Below are 24,628 nucleotides of genomic sequence, written 5' to 3' on the forward strand. Positions count from 1 at the left end.
CAGTGAGAAGTGAGACTTCATGGGGCAAGACTGATCTAATGCAGGAATAAATAAATAACTTGTGTGTGGTAATGTTTGAACTACAATAACACATTTACAGTTTGTCTTTTTATTCAATATCATTTTCAGTGTTTTGCAGAACTCAATTCTATCTCCTGCAGCCGACAACAAATGTAGAGACGATGAGCAAAAACATCGGTTATAAGATCGAGAAAGTCCCCAGCTATTCATTTCAGACTTTCACTGAGATAAACATGAGGTTGAGATGAGAGAAGCACAATGTAAATGACAACGTGTGGAGAAAATATTGTGAATTCAACACACAAAAGATTTCCTGTCTGAAGTGAGTCACTATCCTGGGAACAATCTGCAAATGTTGTGAAAAGTGGCGAGTATGATTCCAGTCATGGTGAGAAACGGTCATTAGCAGAATGAGCTTTTTCCCAGAATTAATGGGTTTAAAGACGCACCCTGTTGTTCCAGGGAGAAGTACAAACTAACAGAAGTATATCTGCAATCATGAAAAGCAGAGGTGTAAGTCGTAAACAGTGAGAGTGAATATTTTATATACTGTATATACACACGTGGTGTTTCTAGAGGGCGTAGGTTTATGTGGATATTTTTATAGGTCGATTCATTTAGTTACGAGCTAATATCAAATTACATTTAAAGTCTAAAATTGAATATTTGGGAACTATTAGATGGGTGGGTGTCAAAATGCATGACATTCTTTTGCAGGAGGACTTTAATGAAACACTACTTAAGGCTAATTTCAGTTTGTTTCTTCTTGAGTAATATCCAGCAGAAAAGTGTGATTTGCACAATAAAAGATTAGCAATTGATAGCAAATGTCTTAAACACAGTGAAAATCCAACATAACCTCTGCGATTACTGATGAATAGACTGAATAAAAATATATATTGTAAATATATATTTTATACAGATTTGTTATGTATTTATTTAAAATAGTTGGAACACATATTTTGCCATTCAGCCTAACAAAGATTTAAATGAAGGATGTGGGAGACAAAATCTGATTTTTCGTGTGAAAATGAAACCTATGCATTAGAGGTGAATTCCCCAGCTGTTGCCTCATTCCAGGAAACAGATTGTCGAGCACATACCGTGTCTGTGTATACGTCTGAGTTCCTGTTAGACCTCTGAAAATCCCTAAAGGTTCACCATGTTATCTCAAGCTTTTCTAAAATGAATGCTGCCTACGATATGCTCAGCCTCTCTGAAAAGATGTGACAACACGACTTTGGTTATTTATTTTATTATGAAGAATGTCTGTGCATTACAATAGACTCTGGAAAAAAATAACAATAATGCAATGGATACATGCCATTTTCTACTCAATATAATTCATTTTTCCTTTTATGGACTGACCTCAAAGCTTAAAAGAGCAAGAATTTTGTTCCATGATATAAACAGTGAACATGGAAATTTTCATTTAAAATGTCACTGCATTCACTTCCCGTCGTAATGGCACCGCAACAGCACAAATGACTTAATAGAGATCTGTAACGCACTCAAATTCAACCTCAGACCAGCGAGATCCACACAAAGGAAAATAATGCTGACTTTGTTTTCTTCTCTTTAGCTCGTCCCTGAAATGTTAAATATGTTGAAATAATCTGGTTCAGATGACGAATGAATGAAAACCATAAAAAGTCACAGTTAAAGGGAACTGAACCGTTTTATGCATTCCCCACTAAATCCACCCAGAGCACAGCAAACATAATCTGGTTTGTTTTAAATATCGGTACTAAAACATAGTTCAAACAAGGATCAATCACATAAAAAAAGGAAAGTTCAGTCTGCCAGTAAAGAAAGGCAAAAACAAGGCAAAGGATTATACTGTAGCTTGTACCGCCATCTTTGATTTTTTATTTTTCTTTCCTGAAACGTACAGGAACATTTGCTACAAGTAACAACTAAATTATACCTGAAATAGAACTGAAGTCACTTTGTAAGGAATGTGAACGAGAAGTGTTGTTACTACTGAAGTAAAGACTAAACAAAGGCTGATTTTGTACTGCATCACATTTATAGGAAAAGAGATGTCATTTGGGGGGGGGGGGGGGGGGGAGTGGGAGCATTGGTCCGACTTTGGGTCTTCACAATTCCCTAAACTATGCCATCAGTTGCTCACAACATCAACAATTTAATAGAATTGCTTTCAAAAAAAGACGAGATTTCAAAAGCTTCTGGCCCACCATTACCATCCGTCCATGATGCGGAGGATCGCAGCTCACTCGTTTGTGAGGACTGACTGTGTGTCGTTTTACTGCAGATGTCCTCTGGGGCTGCCAGTGTGATAATATGGGGGTGTGGGTGGGGGTTGGGGGTGTGGGGGGGCTGGGCTACATAAGCTCCACGTAATTGGCTGGGAACATTCCAAAATGGCCGTTTGGGCTGTAGCCGCGCCACCAGCCCTCGTCTATCATCTCGATCCCGGTGATGATGTCGTCGGGATCGAATGAGACCTCCGTGTCATCAGCTGGAGGAGAAGAGCAGCGTCTCGTGAACGTCAGACAACATTTTCAATAGAGACGCACCGATTGTAATTTTCTTGGTCAATTCACGATAAATTAAAATAAAGTCAGACTTGCATATTTTCTTTCTTTCTAAGAACTATAGTCGACAGCATACACAGATGTTTTTGTTAAGTTGCAGGACCTTCTCTCACTCAAACTAATCTTAAAGTTGTTCCAAATGTCTTTAAGGTTGTTCATCCACAACTTATTATGGACTCGCAAGTGTTACAAATTGCGAGCTTTACGTCTTTTTCACTCACACTGAAGAACTTCCACACCGGCGACATGATGTGTGTGTGTGTGTGGCTGTGACATGTGCCGCTGTGTGCTCAGAAAAATTAAGTATGAAGATCTAAGTTTCTGTGTAAAGGGGGCACATCCGATCTAAAACAGGTCGTTAAGTTGCTCTTTAATTTTAGTGACAGTTACTTGACCAATCAGGAATTAGTCCATTTACTCTTACGGTGTTGTGATTAAAAATAAAAATAGAAACTCACCAGCCTGGTAGTCATACAAGGCTCTGGCACAGGTGCCTCTGTCTGGTGTCTCCTCAGCAGTCACCTCAGCAGTCACCTCAGCAGTCACCTCATATGAGTTGCTCTCCTCCACCTGGGAATGGAATCAATTTAAGTTTTTTTTTTTTTTGTAATTAATAAATAATAAAGTTGGATATAATAAAGGCCCTGCTGGGCTGGCTGCACATACAGAAGTGGTTTGCTATGGTACGTGGGCTACACAGCTAGCATAATTAGCATAGCATAGCTCCATTTCATTATCTAGCTATTTATCTACATTGTTTGTATGTTGCCATTCACTGTGCGACCACTGAAAAACTGTCCAGCTTCAATAGGACGACTTTGATTACTGCTTGTAGACTTGCACTATATGTTAGCTGGAGGTGTGTTGCTTCGCATGGGTAGGATGTTGCTCCACTTTCTCAGCTATAATCTATCAGTTGCTTGATTTGAGCTACCTCTTTTATATAACAAACAGTCAGTAAACAATCACCTGAGCAGGCTCTTCACAAGGCGTCTCTTGGACGTAGGAGTTGGCAGCCAGTGTCTTCTCTGAAAAGACAGATTACCATCAGTATGACGTGTCGGGGCTGTCTACCTACCAGCAGGTGGCAGCAGCAGCAGCTAATCCTGACAGCACCGTTTAGCTGCAGGGAATAATGTGCTTATGACAAATCACAAAACAATGTATATGAGAAGCAGATGGGTGGGTTGGAAAGCTGATGCTCAACACTGAGGGTGGTGTTGTGTGAAATGGGCCCCACCTTCACATTGCTCCTGGGGGGTCACCTCCTGCTCATCATACTCACACCTGGACTGTCCATCATCCACATCGGGCTCTTATCACCCAAAACACAAGCACAGACATGCATGTACACAGGGGAACACATTCACAAGTCCACACAGGCCGGACACAACCACCCCTCTCAGACACAAGGGGTTTGGTGGCATGGTGCACTTACAACAAAACAATAATCTGAAAGTTTCTTAGGAAACAAGAAGCACATTGAACGGAAGCATGACTCATGATGCAATTTGTGATTATAAGGATTATGAAGATGATCACACACAGAAACAACAATGACAAATGAAGCTTTAAGTTAAGTATGAGACTGTCACCCAAAATGTAGTGTATGCATTTTATATGTACTAGTTTGTGTGTGTGTGTGTGTGTGTGTGTGTGCATGTGAGAGCTCACACCTGTGGCGCGGACAGGAGAGGCGGAGCCTGCTGGCACAGGAGAAGCTTGGCGCTGAGGTGAACTGGCTCGCTCACTTTCATACACTGGCTTAGACAGAAAAGGGCTTTGCAGACGCCCTGAGCAGAGACACGTATGGAACCCCCAAATCATGCAAAAAATAAAAAAACATAGTGCAGACCGGTTGAACGGAAGAAGAGCAGACACCATGATGGAGACACAGCGTTTGGTATGACTATGAGACAACTAGGCAGTCTGATGGAAAGTTAAAGCTCTGAGACAGACCGTGTCGGGAGGAAATCTCCTCACCCGGTTTGTACTCTCTGCTAGCTGAGAGCGAGGCTAAGAGAGCTTTGCAGTAACGCAGGAAGGGCTGTGACATTTAAAGCAAACACGGCATATATGGAGAGGTCACTGTGTATGCACGGCTGATACCTGGCTGGGGGCTGGCAGGGGCAGCAGAGGGAACGTCTGAGTCGCTGGGAGTTATTCCCCTCTCTCTCTGCTTGAACATCTCTCTGGGGTTCATAGCACGCTGAGAGATGAGAGAAGCCGCCTCCTAGAAAAAAAAGAAAGAAAAGGAAAACAGACAATACATGCAATAAGCATTAGACAGCCGCAGGTTATTAATAATGCAGTGGGAAGTGTTGCAGAGAGAAAAACTACAGGACGGACAGATGTCGCCGTAAATGATCGCAGAGAAAGGAGAGCTCATGCAGCAAAGAGTGGGACACAGGTGTTACATTGAGCTTCAAAGGGTTCCCATTTGATTAGAAAGACACTTGTTTTGAAATAGGCAATAAAGAGGAAAGTAGATCGGCCAGAAGAGAGCGCTTTCAGGAAGGGGAACTCACATTGGCCTTCTCCACAGATTCACCTCTCTTGATTGCTTTCTTCTGGGCCGCCTGGTTCTCCTCCTCCTCCTCCTGATAATGTCGATATCAATGTTGGCACGGCTGACATTAGCTACCTTACCAAGATGTGTGCACTACCAAAACTTAGTTAACTATCAACATAGTCGTAGATAAGTGGGTAGCACTCAATGTGAAATATAAATTTCACACCGATCCACATTCACCCTCATATTAGCATCCGAGTCCTGATATCCGTCAGGTTACTTCACAGTTGAAAACCATTTACTCAAAGTGAAACCTTGTGAGACACTCACCGAGCGTTTCTCCTGGTCTTTGCTCTCAGGGTCCTGCTGCTGCTGGTACTTCCTATTCAATAAAAAAGACCATTTAGAAGACGAGAAGAAGCTTTGTAATTTCAACGCTTTGATTAGGTGATACTTCATCACGGTGTTAACCGGTGTGCATTTCCTTCAGCTTCGACCTACTTTTGTTGGTCGATTATAGTGGCCCTCTCCTTGTCCCTTTGGTCCCTCTGCACTGTCTCCTTGGCCTCTCTGTCTTTCGTCTCCTTGTCCAGGTGCTGGCGCTGTTCGTCATCCTTGCGCCGCTCCTCCAGGCGACGTTTCTCCTCTTCTTTCTAAAAGACAAGTCAGACAGCAAGGTCAGCGACGGGGTTTGGCATCTTGCAAATATTACAGCCATTATTTCGCAATAGTTTATCTAACAAAACTGCAAGGCAATGAGCACCGCTTTCTGGGTGCATTTGTGACAGGTGTGGTTGATGAGCAAAAACTGCAGACAAAGGACCAAGTTACAAGAGTGCTTTTGCTGACTTACATTCGTGATGGATAAAAACTGCCTGCATTGTATTTTTTAATAGTCTTTTTAAAGAAATGTCAAATGTTTCAAAACTGCAAACTCGTGCAATATTAAGAGTTCTTGCAATTTCAATAACTCAAAAACATGTCTAGATAACTTTTTTTAAGGTATTTTTGACACAGAGGTGAAGTTGAAGTCTGCAGCAGCTTAATAAGTTCAGGAGCCTACCTCTGCTTGAGCCCAGAAGTTGCCCTTGTTGGTCTTTTTGATTTCGGACATGGCGTTGGTCTTCTGGTACACTGAGCCCTACATGAAGGAAACGACAACTTGATACCATTGTGTAAACATTTTTACATTATAAAAAGAAAAACTAAATACAGTGGGATCCAACTATGAGAACAGCTTGTCAGCATATTTAACCTAAACCTAACTCATCCCTTTTTTTTGTTCATCATTATTCAGTCTTCATTGTCGTTATTCATTAACTGGATAAAAAGGTTAACGTTTATCTTCTCTCTAACTGATGTCACACCAGACATTTGGTTAAAATATTAACACACAGTGTGTCTAATATATATAGTGCGAGTTGTTTTGATCTTTTAGTAACTATCAGATATGAACCAATGGTTGCTTTCTTTTGTGTAGAGAACATTGATGTAGGCCAGCATCTTCCAGGTTTTCTCCTTTGGAGAGTTTGTTTGTTGAAACTTGTTTCCAGTGAGAGAGCTGCTTGAGTGTGTATGGTCATAACAAAGAAGTAAAAACAAACATTTCAAATGTATCCATGTCTTGAGATTAAGGAGCCTAGTTAAGATCTAACCCTCTGCTTATCTTTCTAGCATGAAACATAAGCGAACAGGAGGGCACAAGGCAGGAACTGCATGCGCTGCATACCACTGGACCCTGAGGACCGCTGTCCTGGAAGCGGCTGGAAGATTCTTTGTGGAAGCTGAAGTTGGCTCCGGAGGTGTTGCCCACTTTTTGCATGATCACCTCGGGCTCCACGTCCTCTTCTGCTCTGGCGTTTATTGTGATATGGGCCCCCTGTAACACCATTCAATAAAAGTTCATTTTAATGCTCGCACAAATAGAGAAACACCTACAGTTGTTATCTTGATTTATGCATGCGCCACCCAATTGTGTGCTGTTTGCTGATATGATATGATATGAAGGACGCTGACACCCATGATTTCTTTGTGTTTAGTCTAGCTCAAAACCATCACTAACATGCAGACTGGCCTACATGCAAACAAACAGATTGAAATTGAAATGTATATTCGAAAAATAGACTCAAAACTTGGTGCAATGTTACCCTAAGAAAATTGGCCATGGAGCTGACATGGTTTGCACATAATCCTTTCCTGGCGTCCTTCACTCCTTCTCCAGTCTGAAACACAAAGAATGACTCTTCCAGGAGGGACACTTCAAAGAAGACAAACAAATGTACAATAGTTAAGTGGAGCACAAACCCAGTTGATGAGGACATATTTAGGCAGGCCAGAATTTGGATCCTGGACCCGGCAGAAAGCATACATCACTTTTCCACTGTTCAACTCTTCAACCAACTCCTCCAGTCCTCCATCTGACAAATAAACATTGTGGAAAAGTCAAATGGCTGCTGTGGTTGGTTGTGTAACCCTGGGCATTTTTCTTCTAACAAATTATGGGGTGAGAAAGCAGCGGCAAGCATTCCTTTTGTGCTGACGTTTCAGTACTGCATGCTGTACTGAAATGTTGACGGTGAAATTCCTGCAGACATTTGATAACATCGTGTTGAGACCATAAAACCCCCGTTAACAATATCTACTCAGTTACTCACCTCCCTTTTCTGCCAGGCGGATATCATTACTGTTTCCCTCGTAGGTGAACAAGGCCCTGTGAAAAACAGGATTAAGGATATTAAAATACCAGCTAAACGGCTCACACTGAGACAGACAAGGGTTTCGTTCCAGAGGTTGATGTGCAACATTTGATACGAAACAATGGAAGTTTTGTACACAGATTTTATGCAACATCACCCCCAAGCTAAGCCCTATTCCAACAGGATACATTTTACACAAGTATGGTAGTGTCAATACAATACTGCTGCCATTTTAAAACCAATTAAAATCAGCCATGTTAGTCATTTTTACAGGTTATAGCTAAATTGGTTGGTTGTTTCAGTAAGTTTATAATTTAATCTCTGGCCTTTATTGTTGTATTACAGTACCGAGTAATATAACAGCCAGTAATATAGTCAGGGTTTGGCTGGGCTGCTCCATTTATTTTAGGGAGTCTGCTGTTTTCCCTTTCCTTCTGTTTCTTGTATGGTCTCGTTTGTCCTTTCTCTGTTTGGGTGTGTGTGTGTGTGTGTGTGTGCGCGTGTAGCACTCAATTCTCTCCTGCTGCCAATCAACCTGCATACCTGAGACCCATCAAGCTCCTGCTGTACATCTATCTCAGCTCTACACTCCAATCTTTGCCAGAATGTTCAGTTTGCCTACGAGGTCCTAACGCTACAGCAGCAACAACAGTTTGGTCTGAACTCAGTTAATCGTGTGTCTTCCTGTGTCCCAGGTTACAACGTCACACAATTATAGTCAGGACTGACTATTAGAGGATGAGGGAGGGATACAACTATAATTTGATATAGAGCTGAAACAACTAGGTCAGTGCCATGAAGTTAATATGCAACAATTTCAATAATTGATTAACATTTCAGGGATTTTTCCAAGCAAAAATATCCTAAATCTGTATGGATTTAATGCTTTTCTTTGTTGTAAATGATTGGAAACTGAATATCTAATATTGGCATTTTTCAAAACAACTGTTCCATTAATACAGAAAATAATCTAGGGATGAATTGATGAAGAAAGTCTTTATTTACAGCTCTAATTCAACAGCAAACAATTATGGTTGCAAATAATATTCCAGGCCTTCGGGTCTTACTAAATAGAAAACCATAGATGCTCTGGTTTTGCCTCAGTACACAGACGAATCATCATTTGGCCTCATCTCATACAGAAACGTATGAGATTGTGTTATTGTCATGCAACCAGGTGATATGACTACATTGTAATTTACATGATAATTACTTTAGAAAAAAAAACTATAGAAACAGCAAGGTGGCTGTCCAAATCACAGCCTAAAAATAGACAACTTTTAGGACTGAATATATGGCCACCAGGATTCCCTGGACAATTGCCTCGTTTGCGATCAATTAATTCAGGTCATCGTTAAACACTGTCGCTGTCATCAACGGGTTTGTTTTCAACCTCAAAGCAACACGCACTTCTGTAACGTGAGGTAGCGCTAAGAGGAAGTTCCTGGATATGACTTTCACATGTTGGCCTTTTTAACTTCTGATATCTTACCAGGAAGTGGGTGGTGGTAGCCATCAACCTATTAATCCAATTTCATGACAAACTCGTACGAATAGTTTAATAAAATACAGGCAAGACATGACTTAGACGAAGTGTTTAGCCCGTTGGTTGGTCAGTGTACCTAGCTGATTAACAATATTACTAGCTACCGTTAGGTTACCGTTAACTTAACGTTACTTGACGAACAGCTCAATGCTAGCCAACACTGACGCTAACATAACGCCTCCTACACACGCGCTAGTGCTGTTTTTGAAAAGACTGCTCCTTACCAGTTGGTGTTGGATTTTTCATCTACCACTTCGTTGAATGCAGATGTTAATGCGGGGCCATTTTTGCTGAGATTAACTGCCATCGTTGTGCGGAGTACAGCTAGCCAGCTAGCTATCCGGGATGCGCCCTTCCTATTGGGAGGAGTGGCGATGACGCTGACTTTCAGCTGTGCAGCGATGGACTAGTTGTAGCTAGTGGCTACATGTTAGCCACGGAGTCCTGCATATTGCGTAACGGGACACTCCGCCAGCACGGAGCTAGTTTGCATTTTTTTAAATTGAACTCGGCCATGTATCTGCGCAGTACAATTTCCGAATAATTATTTAGATTGCACAACATTCTGACTTTAGTAAAGTGAGAAATAAGAAAATACCGGTCTGTACAAAGATTATGCTGTCTGCACCGCACAGACCCCGCTTGAGAGCTCACTGAATTAAACGCACCCTAGAGCAGTGTGCCGATGTAAAAATTAGTAAAATGAGGGGAAACGTTGGAAGTGGAGAACAAAATCAGTACACGTAGCTGTACGATATTCGCTTAACTTTTAGCTTATTAACAAGTGTTTCTGGTTATTTCTAGTCATCCACTCCTCCTTTAATACCATCAATAGGTATTACATCATAAAGACACAAAAATGACTGCAGACAACGGTAAACCAAGATGAGCTTTATTTATATGTTATGACAAGGTCAATAGTTATCTTGTGTAGGCTATGTGAGGACAAGTGGACGTTCATGGTGGCATTTCAAGCAGACATATTCCAAATTTTGAGATGCATGAAGGCTGGTCCTGCTGTCAAGAGAAAGCCAGGTTGTCATTTTCAACAAAAATATTGTTACTGTTCAAGCAGGTTTCCATGTCTTTTGATGAAATGAATCACCCATTTGGGGGATACAGCCCTGATAGCAAATTTACAGTTCATGACAATGTTTTCTATATATATATACAAAATGAGGGTTAAGGCTAAAATTTTAGACAGGTGTTAGGCAGATGAATTGTAACGAAATCCCTGATATCTGGCAAATGGCTGTGAGAAGGTTCGCCAGAGTGCAAAGCATGCCAAGCTGCCTATATAAACTCTATTGAGCACACTGGACAAAGGAAGTCAATGCCGCACCACTCACATGAAGAATTGAGGCTGCATTCATTGGTACAGTTGGAAGATACTCTGCTCTCAAATAAATAGCCAGACGAACAATGCACACAAAGTTTGAACTAGTACTATTAAGCAAGTCATTTTCAATTGTGGTCTGGTAGCAGAAAAAAAGACTTTCACTGCATTTTGAGGATATATTTTCAAAACCTTTTAGCATATACTGTATTTTCAAAATGACTTTTTTTTGATAATTTTCTCTACAGCAGCTGACAATGATGAAAATTTGGTGCCTGAACCATGGTGTTAATTCTACAATCAAAGCTTCTAAAATGTTCATGCTTTAGTATGGACCTATCTGGGTGAATCCACTCAATAATGCCTCAAAAGCTAAATGTCTTCCCCTTTATAATGTCAAACAATTCCCTTTATATTGGCAGCATCAGCACATTATGAGTGTGACAAAGAAAAAAGAAAGAAAGAAAGAAAAGAACTATTTTACCCAACAGCCACAATGAATTATATTAAAACCAATATTACATTATGACACATCACAATCTTGTTCAATTCTGGTGACATGAATGAAAATGAAATTACCTATCACTAAAGCTTTCAAAGGTACAATACAAACGGTCACCAATGTTTCAACGAGACAAACTGTTGTACTGCCAGTGTGGATTGTTAATCCCAAAACAAAACAAACCTTTGTAGACCCGAATACAAACATAAAGAAATGCTGACAATCGTCACATCACTTGATGTTTAAAGCAGATGAAATTGTCATGAAAACTGTATTTCTTCACCTCAAGTAACAAGATGCACATGACTTGATATGACTAGGTTCTGAAAAATGCCACGTCTGTTTAAGTTCTTATGTCCATGAGTAACGGCATCGTTTAAAAGCTACTCGCATCCAAATGTTGCTAAAAAAAAAAAAATGAAGATGGAAACGAAAAGAACTTGAGAGGGATAATAAAAAAGCCCTCTCAGAGACAAAATGACTACTTTTGGGACCGCATATTTTTGTGCAACACAGACCGTCGGGGCCTATACGCATAAAGAACTTCAGGAGTGCGGATCCTTCTTTCATCATTTTGTCTCTTCAGGGTGAACTTTTTCTAGTATATGAACAAACCAGTGAACTTGGATCAGTACATTTTTTAAGAAGCCTGATGATAAGGGACCTGGCCATTTTTCTCACAATGAGTCACTGCATGTAAAGGCTGATGATTTGGTTTGATACCTGAGTAACTGTACTGAGGAGGTGGCACACAACTCAGCTATATACCAAAGAGTAGCCATGTTCATAGCTAAACAACAAGTAATAAGTCAAACAGTAGTATTGTGTGCACTGTGGATACCAGCCATCGGTGTTATACAGGATAGAAGGGCAATGACATCATGTGTGAGAAAAATGGGAGTTGACATTCGCCTCAACAGTGTCCTCAAAACCACTAAATACTATTGCAATTTAAAATGCAGTGTGAGTGATAAGAGACCAATCCTTCGTTGCATCTTTCACATTGTTACGGGGTAGAGACAGTATGAGCCAACAGATCAGCTGCTGGTAATGGTACTGCACCATTTTGAGTTTAACAGGGAACATTCTGCCTCAATTGCACATATACCAAAAATCATAACACAGAAAGGCCACTAAATACATGGAAATACAGCAATAACAAGACATCCAGTGGGACACAGACAGTACCTCTGAAAATGAAGGGAGAGCCTATCTCCAAAAACAAATCAAACATTTTGCTTCAGAACAGCACAACAATATGACTCATTGACAGTGAAAATGATGAGTATGAATAGCAACAACAATGGTGAAAATCACAATAGCGGGAGTAACAGTTTAAAGTCTGAGTGTGGCGGTATGGACTGTGAAGAGTTTCCGGTATTCCATATGGGAGTGCTTTAAGGAGCCCATCAGGTCCTGCTCAGCAGATTCACACAAGTCATGAAGGACAGCACATGGTAGCAGCTCAGCACATGGAAAGCCAGGTGGCACTGTACCTCATTGTATCACTTCCTCCTCCTCATCATCACCTCTGTTGCTCATTTGCCTCAAGTTACAAATCAAACGTGTTTCTTTTCTTCTCTATTTTGATCTCCCTGGCATTTTCACATTGCATACTTGTGTGTCCATTCTCTTGCTGATTTGTTGTACCTGTAAAATATATGCAAAGTTTGGAAAAAGGGTTCAGGTGACCTAGAAAACTAAGAACGTAATCTCCAAAAAATAATAAGACAGTAATGACAGTGATCAAAGCTGAGAGACGTCATTCATGTTTTACACTTACCTTTCCCTGTCAGCCTTGTACGTATGGGCGATCTCTGGTACCAGTGGGTCGTCCGGGTTTGGATCACAAAGAAGAGAGCAGATAGACAATAATACTGTGGAAGAGTGAATCAAAAAGTAATTAGATTACATTAACAGAAACCCAGTTGGACAATGACAGTGGATTTACTGGCTACTCTTAATACCAGCGCAGCCATGTGTGATTCTGACTTTGGATATTCATCACAATCGGGCAAAGCAATATTGATCAAATGGAATATCAATATATATACACATGGACAAATACCGAATAATATATCTGATCATGTTTGTGCCTTGAGAATAATGATCAAATAATTAAAAGGCACCGAGTTATTCACTCATACTGTATTTTTTATGTATTCTATAAGACATAATTTTAAATTGAAAAGTTGATCAGAACTTCATTTGTTCCAGGATTTGTTCCGACTTGACCTTTCTTTATCTCATAGACCTGGTTTGACATTTCACATGAGACTGGAAAAAGTCCAATTGGGGGGAAAAAGACTTTGGTGGCAACATCACTCTTCCACATAATGCCTGCTATGAATGGGAAGTATTCAGAGTCGGGTGTGATCCATACAATGCACTTAAAGGGTAAGTGGTCTTTGGATGTTGCAATGAGGTAAGAAGTCAAATTTTCTGCCATTTACATGTACAGTATTGTAGCACTGGGGAAGAACACTCAACACCAGCTGACGGCATACAAGAGCTTTGAACTTCAGCCAGAGTACTGAAACTGAAAGGTAATCAAGATTGTGACACTTAAATGGTCCAAAAAAAGAATCAAAAGGTATAATTTTACCTGAAAATGTAACATACTTTCGACAAAATGACAATTTTATAGTCAGGTTTCATAGTCAGGACTTCACCTGTCTCACCAAATAGCAGTGATGTATTCTCAGCTGTTCTTTCTGAATCTATTTAAGCGGTAAAATTTGAGATATTTCAAATGTATGCTGAATGTTTGCCGTGTTGCCACCCTGTGCAAAGTGATTGTGGTCACTTTCACATCCTCTAAAACCCTTCTACAAGTGGACATGTTGACTCGTAAAACTGAATTGTAGCTAATAACATTAAAGGTGTAATATCCATGATGCAGAGCATTAATATAGCAGCAAACAGCTACTTGCAATGAAAAGATATAGTGGAGTAATGTCTACCTGAGCAGAGAATGAAGTTGCTCTACCTGTGTGTGTGTGTTGGTATTTGCATCTCTCCGTCAGCACTTTTGCTGTAGTTTGCGAGGAAATAGAAACACTCCCAATCTCGTATATTGTACCTCTAATACTGCTTGCATCACATTCTGCTGTGACAAGAGTCGGGGCCCTAGTGCTGTGGTTGTGCTGGCTAGTGCTAGCCAACATTCACCACTGTTTTAACAAATACAAATGTCAATACGCTAATATGAATACTGTATTATCACTTACCTTTTGATACTGTAAGTGCAGGTGACCATTGTGATCTCAGTATATCCAGACAAATACTTCCATTGCTGTTGATATTAGGGTGGTAAATTTTTGTTGTGAATGCAACCTGTGACAAATCGGAAAAAACAATGTTGTAATGATCCAGCGAAGCCAATTACCAGTTATCACACTATAAATGAATGAATGAGAAGTGAGTTGAAACATGTGACACATAAGACATAGACCCACTCACTTTGGGTGGTTTGAAGGGGTAATCTGTCGGGAAGTGAATGGTGAGGAAAAACACTCCGCTCTGATAAGGGCTGTCACTCTATTGAAATAAAAACAAAAATGAGACAAGTTAGTCGACAGAAAATGGAATTGTTTTTGTAATATTTAAATCATTATTCCATTGGTTTTAGCTACAGTTTCACTTACCGGACCCATTATTGTTGCCTGCCAATGAAACACTGGGGAAAAGATTTATAATGCATTTAGCATATATATATATATATATGGATGAAACATTCTTAAGCACAATGACTTCTGTTGTAATCTCAAAGAGGTATTACGTTCAGGCATAAACTGATGCAGCAATTTCCTCACTACTTACAATCTTCCCCAACTGGTCCAGCAGAGCACTGAGCAGGTGGGTCCTTCTGCAGGTCAGACAGCTCCTAAAGACACAACAATCACATAATGAATGAGCCTTGAATCTATTAGTCAGTTGATGTATTGCGACACCTGGGCTCTCTGCAGGGAAATAACATACACTTTAAGTTAGGTTTGAAAACAGAGTGGTAGTTTAATTTGTATTTATATCGTGTACATGTGGGTACACAAGTAAATATGATGATGCTTGAGCCTCATCATTAGGGCAATATGCTATAATAATAATAATAATAATAATAACATAATTTTACCAACATTTATAAAGGTGATGAGTCATTGGTAAACTCTACTTAACTACACTTGCAGAGGTTTATCAGTCCAGTCTGACAGGATGAGTTACAGGGAGGTAAAGTTGTCTGAACATTGGTTCACCAGTTTGCATAAAATCAAACGGGTGCAAGCTAGTACAACGAACCGGACAAACCGGATATCGACCAAACTCTAGCTCTGAGGTTGTTGACAAGTAAATAGTTGTTTTGGGACAGATGGCTTCATAAATAATTTAGTCATCAGTGCAGTTCGGGCCATAGATGTTAACTACAAAGGTTACAAAGCTCAATAGAAAAGGAACAAAAATGTTCTACAGAAATAATCAAATAAAAGGAATACACTCGAATGTTAAATTCCGTTTATTGTATTCACATAAAATGTAACGGCTAGAGTCAACCGCCACAGCATTACATTCAACGCACTGACAGCAAAACAACAGATGGTTACATAGAAATAAAGCCCGTTATTTAACATCTCCTGAAAGTAAGCCTATCTATTCTGTTATATAAATACACACCGTGGCCTGCTCCACTGGCCCATTTGCCATTCCATATATGGCAACGCCGACACTAGAGTTTCAATTTTGGCAACAAGCAAGCATCTGTCATTCAGCAACTAAAAACATCACCAGCCATACTACTAGTGAGCAACCACAAGGATAAAGACAACTGTCAAGCTAAGATATTAAAACCAAATCCTGTAACGTTAAACGTCAATCAGTCAAACCAGAGACGTTAGCCTAGCGCTGCACTACGACACGACTTGTTTAGCATGTTAGCCACCGTTACGTAAGTATTCATAAGGTGCTGAATGTCAAAAGTAACACGGGTAAATATTCACCTAAACGTAAACAAAGCGTAGCTAGCTTTTAACATAATGGCGCTGTTTGAGTTGTTATTCATAGCTAACAGCACGGTAGCAATGCACCAACATGGCCACCAGCGGTTAGCTCGTCTTTGTCTGTGAATTGTCTTTAAAAATGAGCACAAAACAAGCAATTCTACGGAAATAATAAATACAAAGCAACACACTGATGTGGTCTTAATAGAGGGCCCTGTGCTCAGAAAAAACACCGGGTAAGGGTAGCACATGAAAGAAATATATACACTCACCTTCTGGATTCGTTTCAACGCCATTGCATCAATGGCTATGCTATGTAGCTAGCCAGCTAACAGCTAGCCCTTCACTCATATAATTCGGCTTCTGTGGCCGCGTACTTCCTAATCTCACCTAACGTATAATCAGGAAATCACGTGTGATATAACGTTACAGTAGGCTTGGTTTGTTTCTAGTTCAATAAAAGCGACAAATGGTATGGTAAATGTTGATCTTTCGTTCGCTTACAACAGAACAACCGGAATATTTTGCTGTCTCGCTTCTCACCTCCTGCCTGTCAAACGGGTTGTGGTAATATCGCGAGACTTTTCTTTTGTGAACGACGACGAGGCTACGACTTCCATGACTGTAGTTCTGAAATACTGTACATTATTAGTTTTTTTTAACAGTTTTAATACGGTCCCCATCACGAAATCAAAGTTAAATCACTTCCAACACTTAACGCAGATAATCCAAATGGTAATTTCGAGAAAACAACTGCATGTTACTTATGTTCTCCAGTCTGTTTGCCACTATATCACATATGCTGCCTTAAATCAAACGTTATTCTCTATTTGAATATATATATTTAAATCATCAATAATGCAATCATCATCCTCATCAAGTTAACAGCACTATTACTAGAGCTAAGAATGCAGGGTTGTAACAACAGGGGAATACATTCCCAAAACATATACAGCACAATTATTGAGGCCAGGCGTCCACAAGATGTCACTATTTGAAAAGAACAAAAACACACATAGGAAAGCTATGGCCAGAATGGATAATGTACAGCTTTGACCAGAAAACGTGTTTGCAAGATCTTCTGTGTCATTTATGAAATCAGTTGCTACATGCTCGGAATAACTTAATTCATTAAAGTTTTGTTTCGAAACGAATTTGCTCCGGGGTGAAAGTGCATGACAATGGAGAAGCAAAGTACAATAAAGCCAAATAAATGTATTATTTACGCAAACACAAGACTAAAGAAAAAGACTATAGAATTGTTCATTCAATACCCAATCATTGTAAAGGCATATTCATCTGAGTCAGCTGCATGCTCTGGTTTCTGCACAGCCTTGTCTTGCAAAGCCTCATGAGCTTCCCTTTATATGTCTTAAACAAGAGTGAAAAAAGAGCTCTCATTATTTTAGTGAGTATGTATGAATGGGTCACAGTGTTCATTCTTCTTAAATGGCTGATTCAGTGTCAGGTTGAGGATCCTATCGTCAATGTGACACTGAGAGGGACCATTTTCCTTTGGAAAGCTGAAGATTCCTTCAGATAATATCTTATTGTTTGCTCATCTCTGTGCTCTCAATGACCTGCCTGTCCTCAGGGCCTGCCTGTAATCAGATTCAGCCAGCAGCAGAGGTAGCAGTTTGCGTCTTGTGCAGCAGGGGCCTTGTGTTCTGAGTTGGTCTTCTTGGAGAGGCCATTTATCAGCATGAGGTTTTCAGACACAGTCAAGCCCACACGTTGTTGGCTTGAAGCCTCAGTTCACAAAGCCTCCCACAGTCACTCTTCTGCAGCTTCCTCTGAAATCTCAAATCACATTGGTTTGCTTGCTACTGTGTACTTTAAACCTACAGGGTTCGTAGTGGACAGATAGTGAGCCCTTCAGTTATGGGGTGATGCTACCTTGTAAACTTTCAAAGCAATAAGCAAGAGATGTTGTGGTTTCTATAAAGCAACATATCACTGACCTGTATGGGGAATTTCCCACCTATAAGCAGAAGTTGAGTTTTTTGTTACAGGGCTGGTGCCCCAAGTTCCAAATTGATGTATGAGCCAAGGCGTGAGTGAGTCAGAACTGGGATGATATGGGTGGGAGTTGGAGCTTAGTTGACCTGTCTCATGAGGAATATAGCCTATAGTGCTGTTATTTGAAACCATGAACTGAAAAGACTCCAGTGATCTGTCTCTTTGGTCACATGAATCATCATTAGTAGAAGTTCCATTGTATAACAGAAAGCATTCCACTTATTGCTGCAATTATGCTAAAGCTGCGTCTTAACTTAAGTATATTCCTCTCGATGGCACTTTTCCCATGGTTGCGATTGCCTTGACAAAGCACATGGTCACTGTCATTTTCAAAATTAACTTAAATGGATCTTGCTAATGTCTGAATTATCCAATAAAATCACAACCAATTAACGCTGAGCACAAGCTGGGTTCTCAGTCCCCAGAGGTGTTCTACCTTCGGTCAGTGTATTAGATTTCTGAGGACACTCTTATGGAACAAAGTTCCATTGTTCCCACATACTAAGAGATATTTGTTCACTCCTTGTATCAATGGTCTTGATTTGATTATACACTCAGGCAATATGTGCAAGCAGTGCTCATGTTTGCAGTGAAGTCAGCACTCTGCACAATCAAATAATTCTTGAGCTAAGCAACTGGAAAAAAGGGTTTATTATGTAGGGGAGCAATCAATGTTTCATGGCTCATTTCCTTAGCTGTGATTTGATTTTGCTTGTCAGTGTTAAGGTGGCCTTTGACCTAGAAAATCTCTGAATTATTCCTCAAATCTTCCTTTTGCTTTTGCGGGTATCACTATTAGTTTTACTAACTTGGATCAATAACGGAAAGTCCATTACAAGAGAAAAGTGAAGCTTCCCCTTGTCTTCTTCTTGTGTTTCGGATATTAAAACAAGCTGCTACACGGTGCATGTTTTTTTGTCCTACAAGTATTAAATGATGCAATCATATAAACATTTATAGCTTCAAGGATGTGCTTATTAAATAGCATTATAAGTTTTAACTGTGGCTGTGGAGTACTCTGCAGGTTTTATTGGTCTAATTGCATAGCTGGTTACGGGATGTCTAAAGCACAAAAATAATACTTCATTAGTGTTTTCAGAGACCAAACCTGTTAAAAGTGACAGGCTGAGTTATGACTTGTTTACTGAATAAGTTTCTTTGGGCCCTTTTTGAACATACAAACATACAACGTTTGAAGAAAGGTCCCTTTCAAAAGGCATTTTAGTTTAAACTATAGCAATGCATCAGATTTAAAGTTTATCATATGTTTTGCATGTCATATCTTAATTGGTAAAGTAAATTCAGCCATTGCAGAGATGTAGTGAGTTGAACGTGGACAGTTTTCCTTTGGAATGTACTAAAGTAAAAGAAAAAAACGTGATGAAAAAACTCAAATAAACACCCTGTTGATGAATTATGGAGTCATCATCTCCAAAATAATTTATGTTTTTTTTTTTTTTTTAAATTCTTCTCTGATTATCAGTGTTTAATGTCTCTATGGAGAGAGCAGAAAGAATGAGATCTGATCCAGTCCCCTGTGTCCGTCACCTCTGATCCACCCTTATCAGATGAGCATCATGGAGCACAGACACAAACCACACATATAGTCATAAAGAACCAGTAATCCTTCGGGGTTAAGCACTTAAAGATAAATCCCCAGAGCCCCCTGTGTCTCTGTGTTGCACCACAGTTCTGGCACGGTGATTGACAGCTCTGGAAACTGTTTTACTGTGCTGCTCTTGCAATGAGTGGTCTCCAGAGCCTAGGTAATAACTAGTCTGGAGTGTTGACTAATACGTTTAGCGGTGACTCTCGGTAATTAAATGTGTTCCGGCTGTTTGAGTTGTGATGCAAAATTCAGGTTTTTCCAGTTTGCTGAGCTTCCTTGAGAGACAAAGGAGGGATTTCCTCTGAAACAGACAGGCAGTGGCAGCACCAACAAATGGCTTGGTACTGTTATCAAATAGAAAGTCTGACTAAATATAAACTTATCATCTGCAGCCTGAGCCCGTGCAGAAATGAAGGGAAAGCAACAGTTGAAACAATGTCCTGGGACAAAGCGAGTAGACTCATAAAAAACATAATAAAAGAAGTATTAGGTAGTCACAGCATGTGAAATATTCTTGTTATCTTTGTACTTTTGTTACAGCCAAGCACACACACACACACACACACACACACACACACACACACACACACACACACACACTCACACACACACATCTCTCTAACTTTTGCTACATGATTCATAGGTATTGAAGCAGCCACCTGTCGCTGGAGATTTTACCGTGTAGAGGTGTGTGGTTAGTGTCCGTGACTGTATGTGACCGTAAGTGACTGGGACATTGGGGGCTGTCCATCCTGCTGCACAATAAACAGTTTGTTTCCCAGGAGCACCCCTCATGTTCCTGTTGTTGGCTCCATCGTTGCTCACTGGGAAACGTCCTGGCCTCTATTGTCCAGGAGGTCGGAGGGTCACAGGATGCTCCTAAAGGCCCAAAAGTGGAGGTTGGTTAGTGAGGCATGATAAAGAGCTAACCCCCCTCCTCCACACATGCACCCCTTAAAAACAAAACATTAAAATTGCTTATTTTTTCCCTCTCTTGTCACACCGTCTTTCATTCAAAATCTCAGTCATTATCAAGAGTTTCAGGAAATGAAATCAGGACAAGGCTTTGACTGATTACTTCATATTGAACATCCTGATTGCCTCTGGTACGTTTTTTCATGTGTAGGGCTCTGTTCCTTGCGTGCGTTCTTTACAAATCTTTAATGGCAGACGTAGTCCACAAGCTTTCCCATACAAAAATGGGAAATTCAATCTAAGCAACTAACAGACGGGTAAGGCATATCATTAAAGAAAAAACAAAACAGCCAAGAAAGGAGTGGTTGTATTGTACCGTTCTTACCACATAAATGTTATTCTTTAACCACAGACAGAGCTAAAACACTGGCTGAAACTATTGAGCAGATACATGCTTGTGATTGCAGTGACATTTTAAACAGACTAGCACATAAACAGCCACATAAATGCTGTTTTTGCAGGCCGATTAAATATGTCGCCTCATAACAGCAGACATTTATAATACTTAAGCAGACACACCATGCTGCTATAATGGAAACTTCTTGCACCTCTCTTTACAAACTGACAGCACACTCTGAGGTGTGTATCAGTTTGAGCTATTGTGTGAAACAGCAGCCAAGCAATATTTCCTTTTGAAGTTATATTTTTAAGGCTTTTGAGCAATGGTTTAATATTTTTTATTGCGCTTGAACCGAAGCGCTTCAGGGTTTGCAGCCTGTCCTTTGATTCGGTACCGGAGGAATGGGTAGACTTGCTATTCTCAGGACAATCACGGGGACACATCTATCTTTTTTATGGAGCTGAGCTAACTGGAGCTTTGAACAATATTCCAGATACTTCTTGCATTTCATTATATCAGCCTAATACAAATGGATTTTTATCCACAGCACCTCGACAGCAACAAGAAGGCTGTGGTCCTTTCTTTATCCGTCCCCAAACCTCACATTTGATGTATAGTGCAATCAGATGACAGATAGCCTGACATCTCTATTGATTCACACATCCATAGGTAAATTACCTCTATATGCATGATCGCATATTATTAACAAATTATTTAGCGAAGTGACTTGTAACTACAACTGTCAAATAATGTCATGGTGTAAAAAGGGCAAGACTTCCCTTTAAAAGCAGTCGAAAATAACTGAAAAAAACTGAAATTGAGTAAATGTACAGTACTTGTTATATTCAACCATTGCATTATTGTGTTTTTCCATTGTTTTTAGCCTTGTTATTGTATGTATGAAGACTTGTAGTATCCGATGTAAGATGAGAAGTTAATAAAGGTAACATGAGTGACAATAGGTGCAGCACTTGGCCATCTTCATTTTTCAACCACAGGCAATCATGAACATAATGCTCATAGCTTGAGTTACATGTTATGAATCTTCCTCGAGGCCTGACCCTCATCTTGCCCTGTCATATCAGGTTAGGAGTTATACTGGAGCGGGGACGTGACAGCTGGAAATGGTTTGAGGCTCTCGGGATAGTTTGTTTTCAGATGGCGCTGCAGGGAATGGATGAGATACACGTGCAGGTTAGCCTTTAGCTGTAGCCTACTGCTTATGGGCCTCATGGTGATTAAACTGTTACTGGCGATATAGTTTGCACTGTAACATATTTAGTCTTAGTGGTCCTTGTAAGTATGACTGGCTGATGCGATCTGTCCAGGTATCCCAGTAATATGTCACTATCTGATTTAATTTGACTCCTCTGCGCTTTGAGCACTTTGACCTATTGGGGATCATTTCCTGGCCCGTTGAGTGTCTTAGTCTGCAACTGGGGTCCTGGCATATTTTGTCTTCTCACTTCCCAATCCTTCTCAGATGGTGGGGTGCTTTTCCTTTCTTTATGACCAAATAAATCTGACTGGTGCCAAAGGAAAAAAAAAAATGGGATTAAAATTCCCCTTTTGCTGTCTTGAGGAGCCCAGCTGCACTGCACTGTTTGTTTTCCACAAGGCGGTGCAGCTGCAGAGTCAAGCATTATAGAGAGGAGGGCCAAAGCAAAACAGAAATGACTTATTTTTGTTGGCATGTATACCTTCCAATTCACAGAGTGATAATTGTATTGTGGAATTAGAAAGCAAGAACGACAGTCTGGTTAAGATAATCTTTATGTGGTTCAACAAGCTCTCTGTTTACATGTAATATCTTCAAGGTGGTTTTCTTCACTTGGAGGAGTTTTTTTTACAATAGCACTTTATCTCAGAGCTAAATTCTTCTCACCGCCGTCTATTTCAGAAGACACACTGTCCTCACAGCACTTACTATATAATAGCGAAGAAAATGAGGAACAATGCAAGAACACAGAATGATATTGACCTAAATGGTTTTAAAGATGATGGAAACTCTGCAACAGTTATTTAACAGACATACAGCAGCTATTTTAACACCCACACAAGAGCATGTAGTCATTCCCCCGAGAAGGAATGAGCTGCAGCGAAGAGAGCGAGCGGTGATGATGCATCTAGAGATAACACAGGAAAAAAATGTGGTGCAGCAGGTAAAACATGTCTGTGAGTAACATTACCCGGGCTATGGTACAGTTCAGGTGATTCTCTGAAAATAATGTCTGAATGTAAATGAGCATGACTGCCCAGCGGGTTTATGAGAGCTCCCTCTCTCAGCTGAATCGCTCAAAACCTGCCTTAACCTTGGAGCAAAGAAGAGAGGGAGCTGCACTTTGCTTAATTATGCCATTTCTCTTGGATTTTTTTCCCTTCTGCAATCGCGACAATTTTCAATTCGGGACGGGATGCGTCCGATCAACATGACTCCCTGCAAAAAGTACACTACCAGCACATCAATTTACTAACAGCTAAATGTGGCACCTATCTTTTACAGCATTCCAAGTATCAGGGAGATAAATATGTACTTTCCAAAGACGGCTTAGAAACAAGCGCACATGTTATTCCAATTTAACATGTGTTTATTCAATTATTCAACGTGACTGATATTTGAAACCAAATCAACACAGATATAAACAACTGTTTTGTTGGAAATGGCATATATCACTCTTCTCATCCCACCTGAAAATTCATGTTAAAATGTATAGACTAGGAACGAGAAATACAATATACACACACATGCTTTCTTTTTCTCCACAGCAACCCCGCCTCCTGTGATTGTGCACACACTACCAGCTGTAGACATTCAACTATGAGGCAACCTCCAGCAAAGGATTATAGAAATTCTACGGAAGAGAGATTTACACACCAACACATAAAGTTGATGGTTTCCAGACCCTTCTGACTGTGTGCTGGCCATGGCCATTCTATAGAGAGGGTAAAAGACAACACTAATAATAAGTAATCCATGTGAAAAACAAAAGTCCTCACGGACTGGGAATAACTTTATCTTCTCCTGTGGATACACAAAGACAAAAACCAGCAAGGACGCTAAAAATATGCAGAAGACTTGTGGTGCATGTTTCCCAAGGCCAGAGAAAGGAAATAGACTGACAGTTTCTCCCTGACCTCTTTACTAGCCCCCTGTAACCTCCTAACAACCCCCACGGGGGATCCTGTCTCTATGTGTAAAACAGACAGTCAAAAAGCATCCTGGAAACTTTAGAGCCACGAAAAACAAGGGGACATGAGGAAGTCCAATAAGCTTGTATGTAGAGGACTCAGTCGGGAGATAATCTCGAGGCCACACAGACTAGGCGCCAAGCCTATAGAGCCTAAAAGCTCTGTGGCGCAGCAGAGCAGCGTGGTCATTGTTGTCTTTGGAAAGTAAGCAGCTCCAGTGAAGCCAGTGGTGTGAAAGCCACCTCTCTTCTTGAGTGTCTGCTCCAGACCCTGTTGTTGACATACAGGGCAGGTGCAGCTGCTCTCTAGAACTGCATCGAGTAGAACCCCCTCA

General features: G+C 40.4%; 2 protein-coding genes across 5 annotated transcripts; both read right to left on the reverse strand.

The window, feature by feature from the left end:
• Positions 1-1,260: 1,260 nt before the first annotated feature.
• dbnlb (drebrin-like b) lies at positions 1,261-9,717 on the reverse strand. 4 transcript variants are annotated; one of them, XM_076105048.1, is made up of 15 exons: positions 9,558-9,716; positions 7,746-7,801; positions 7,396-7,508; positions 7,239-7,313; positions 6,821-6,970; positions 6,155-6,232; positions 5,593-5,744; positions 5,422-5,473; positions 5,108-5,179; positions 4,689-4,812; positions 4,256-4,372; positions 3,820-3,894; positions 3,549-3,607; positions 3,038-3,149; positions 1,261-2,503 (listed from the first exon to the last, which is right to left on the reverse strand). In XM_076105048.1, exons 1-15 carry the CDS (start codon positions 9,638-9,640, stop codon positions 2,367-2,369), a joined length of 1,455 nt encoding a protein of 484 aa, XP_075961163.1. In that variant the 5' UTR covers positions 9,641-9,716; the 3' UTR covers positions 1,261-2,366. The 4 variants fall into 4 exon arrangements, with proteins under 4 accessions (XP_075961163.1, XP_075961164.1, XP_075961165.1 ...); XM_076105049.1 differs by lacking the exon at positions 3,820-3,894 and having other exon boundaries at positions 9,558-9,717; XM_076105050.1 differs by lacking the exon at positions 4,256-4,372.
• A 487-nt stretch (positions 9,718-10,204) lies between these two features.
• ube2d4 (ubiquitin conjugating enzyme E2 D4) lies at positions 10,205-16,732 on the reverse strand. The gene is made up of 7 exons (XM_076105052.1): positions 16,435-16,732; positions 14,994-15,057; positions 14,819-14,850; positions 14,634-14,711; positions 14,402-14,507; positions 12,955-13,048; positions 10,205-12,821 (listed from the first exon to the last, which is right to left on the reverse strand). The coding sequence occupies exons 1-7, from the start codon at positions 16,456-16,458 to the stop codon at positions 12,776-12,778; spliced, it is 444 nt and encodes a 147-aa protein (XP_075961167.1). The 5' UTR covers positions 16,459-16,732; the 3' UTR covers positions 10,205-12,775.
• Between the last annotated feature and the right edge of the window lie 7,896 nt (positions 16,733-24,628).

This window comes from Anarhichas minor, unplaced genomic scaffold (genome assembly GCF_050575085.1).
Source record: "Anarhichas minor isolate MPS153535 unplaced genomic scaffold, ASM5057508v1 ptg000030l, whole genome shotgun sequence".
Taxonomy (NCBI): Eukaryota; Metazoa; Chordata; class Actinopteri; order Perciformes; family Anarhichadidae; genus Anarhichas; species Anarhichas minor.

Bases quoted from the DNA above. Each gene is read 5' to 3' on its own strand.
- dbnlb (XM_076105048.1), bottom strand. From the start codon at position 9,640: ATGGCAGTTAATCTCAGCAAAAATGGCCCCGCATTAACATCTGCATTC. The intron at 7,314-7,395 runs GTTTGTGCTCCA...TTTGTGTTTCAG, and splicing joins AATATGTCCTCATCAACTGG to ACTGGAGAAGGAGTGAAGGA. The intron at 6,233-6,820 runs GTATGCAGCGCA...TCCTTCATGTAG, and splicing joins GCGGTCCTCAGGGTCCAGTG to GGCTCAGTGTACCAGAAGAC.
- ube2d4 (XM_076105052.1), bottom strand. From the start codon at position 16,458: ATGGCGTTGAAACGAATCCAGAAG. The intron at 14,851-14,993 runs GTAAGTAGTGAG...TCTTTTCCCCAG, and splicing joins TGGACCAGTTGGGGAAGATT to TGTTTCATTGGCAGGCAACA. The intron at 14,712-14,818 runs GTAAGTGAAACT...TTATTTCAATAG, and splicing joins AGGCAACAATAATGGGTCCG to AGTGACAGCCCTTATCAGAG.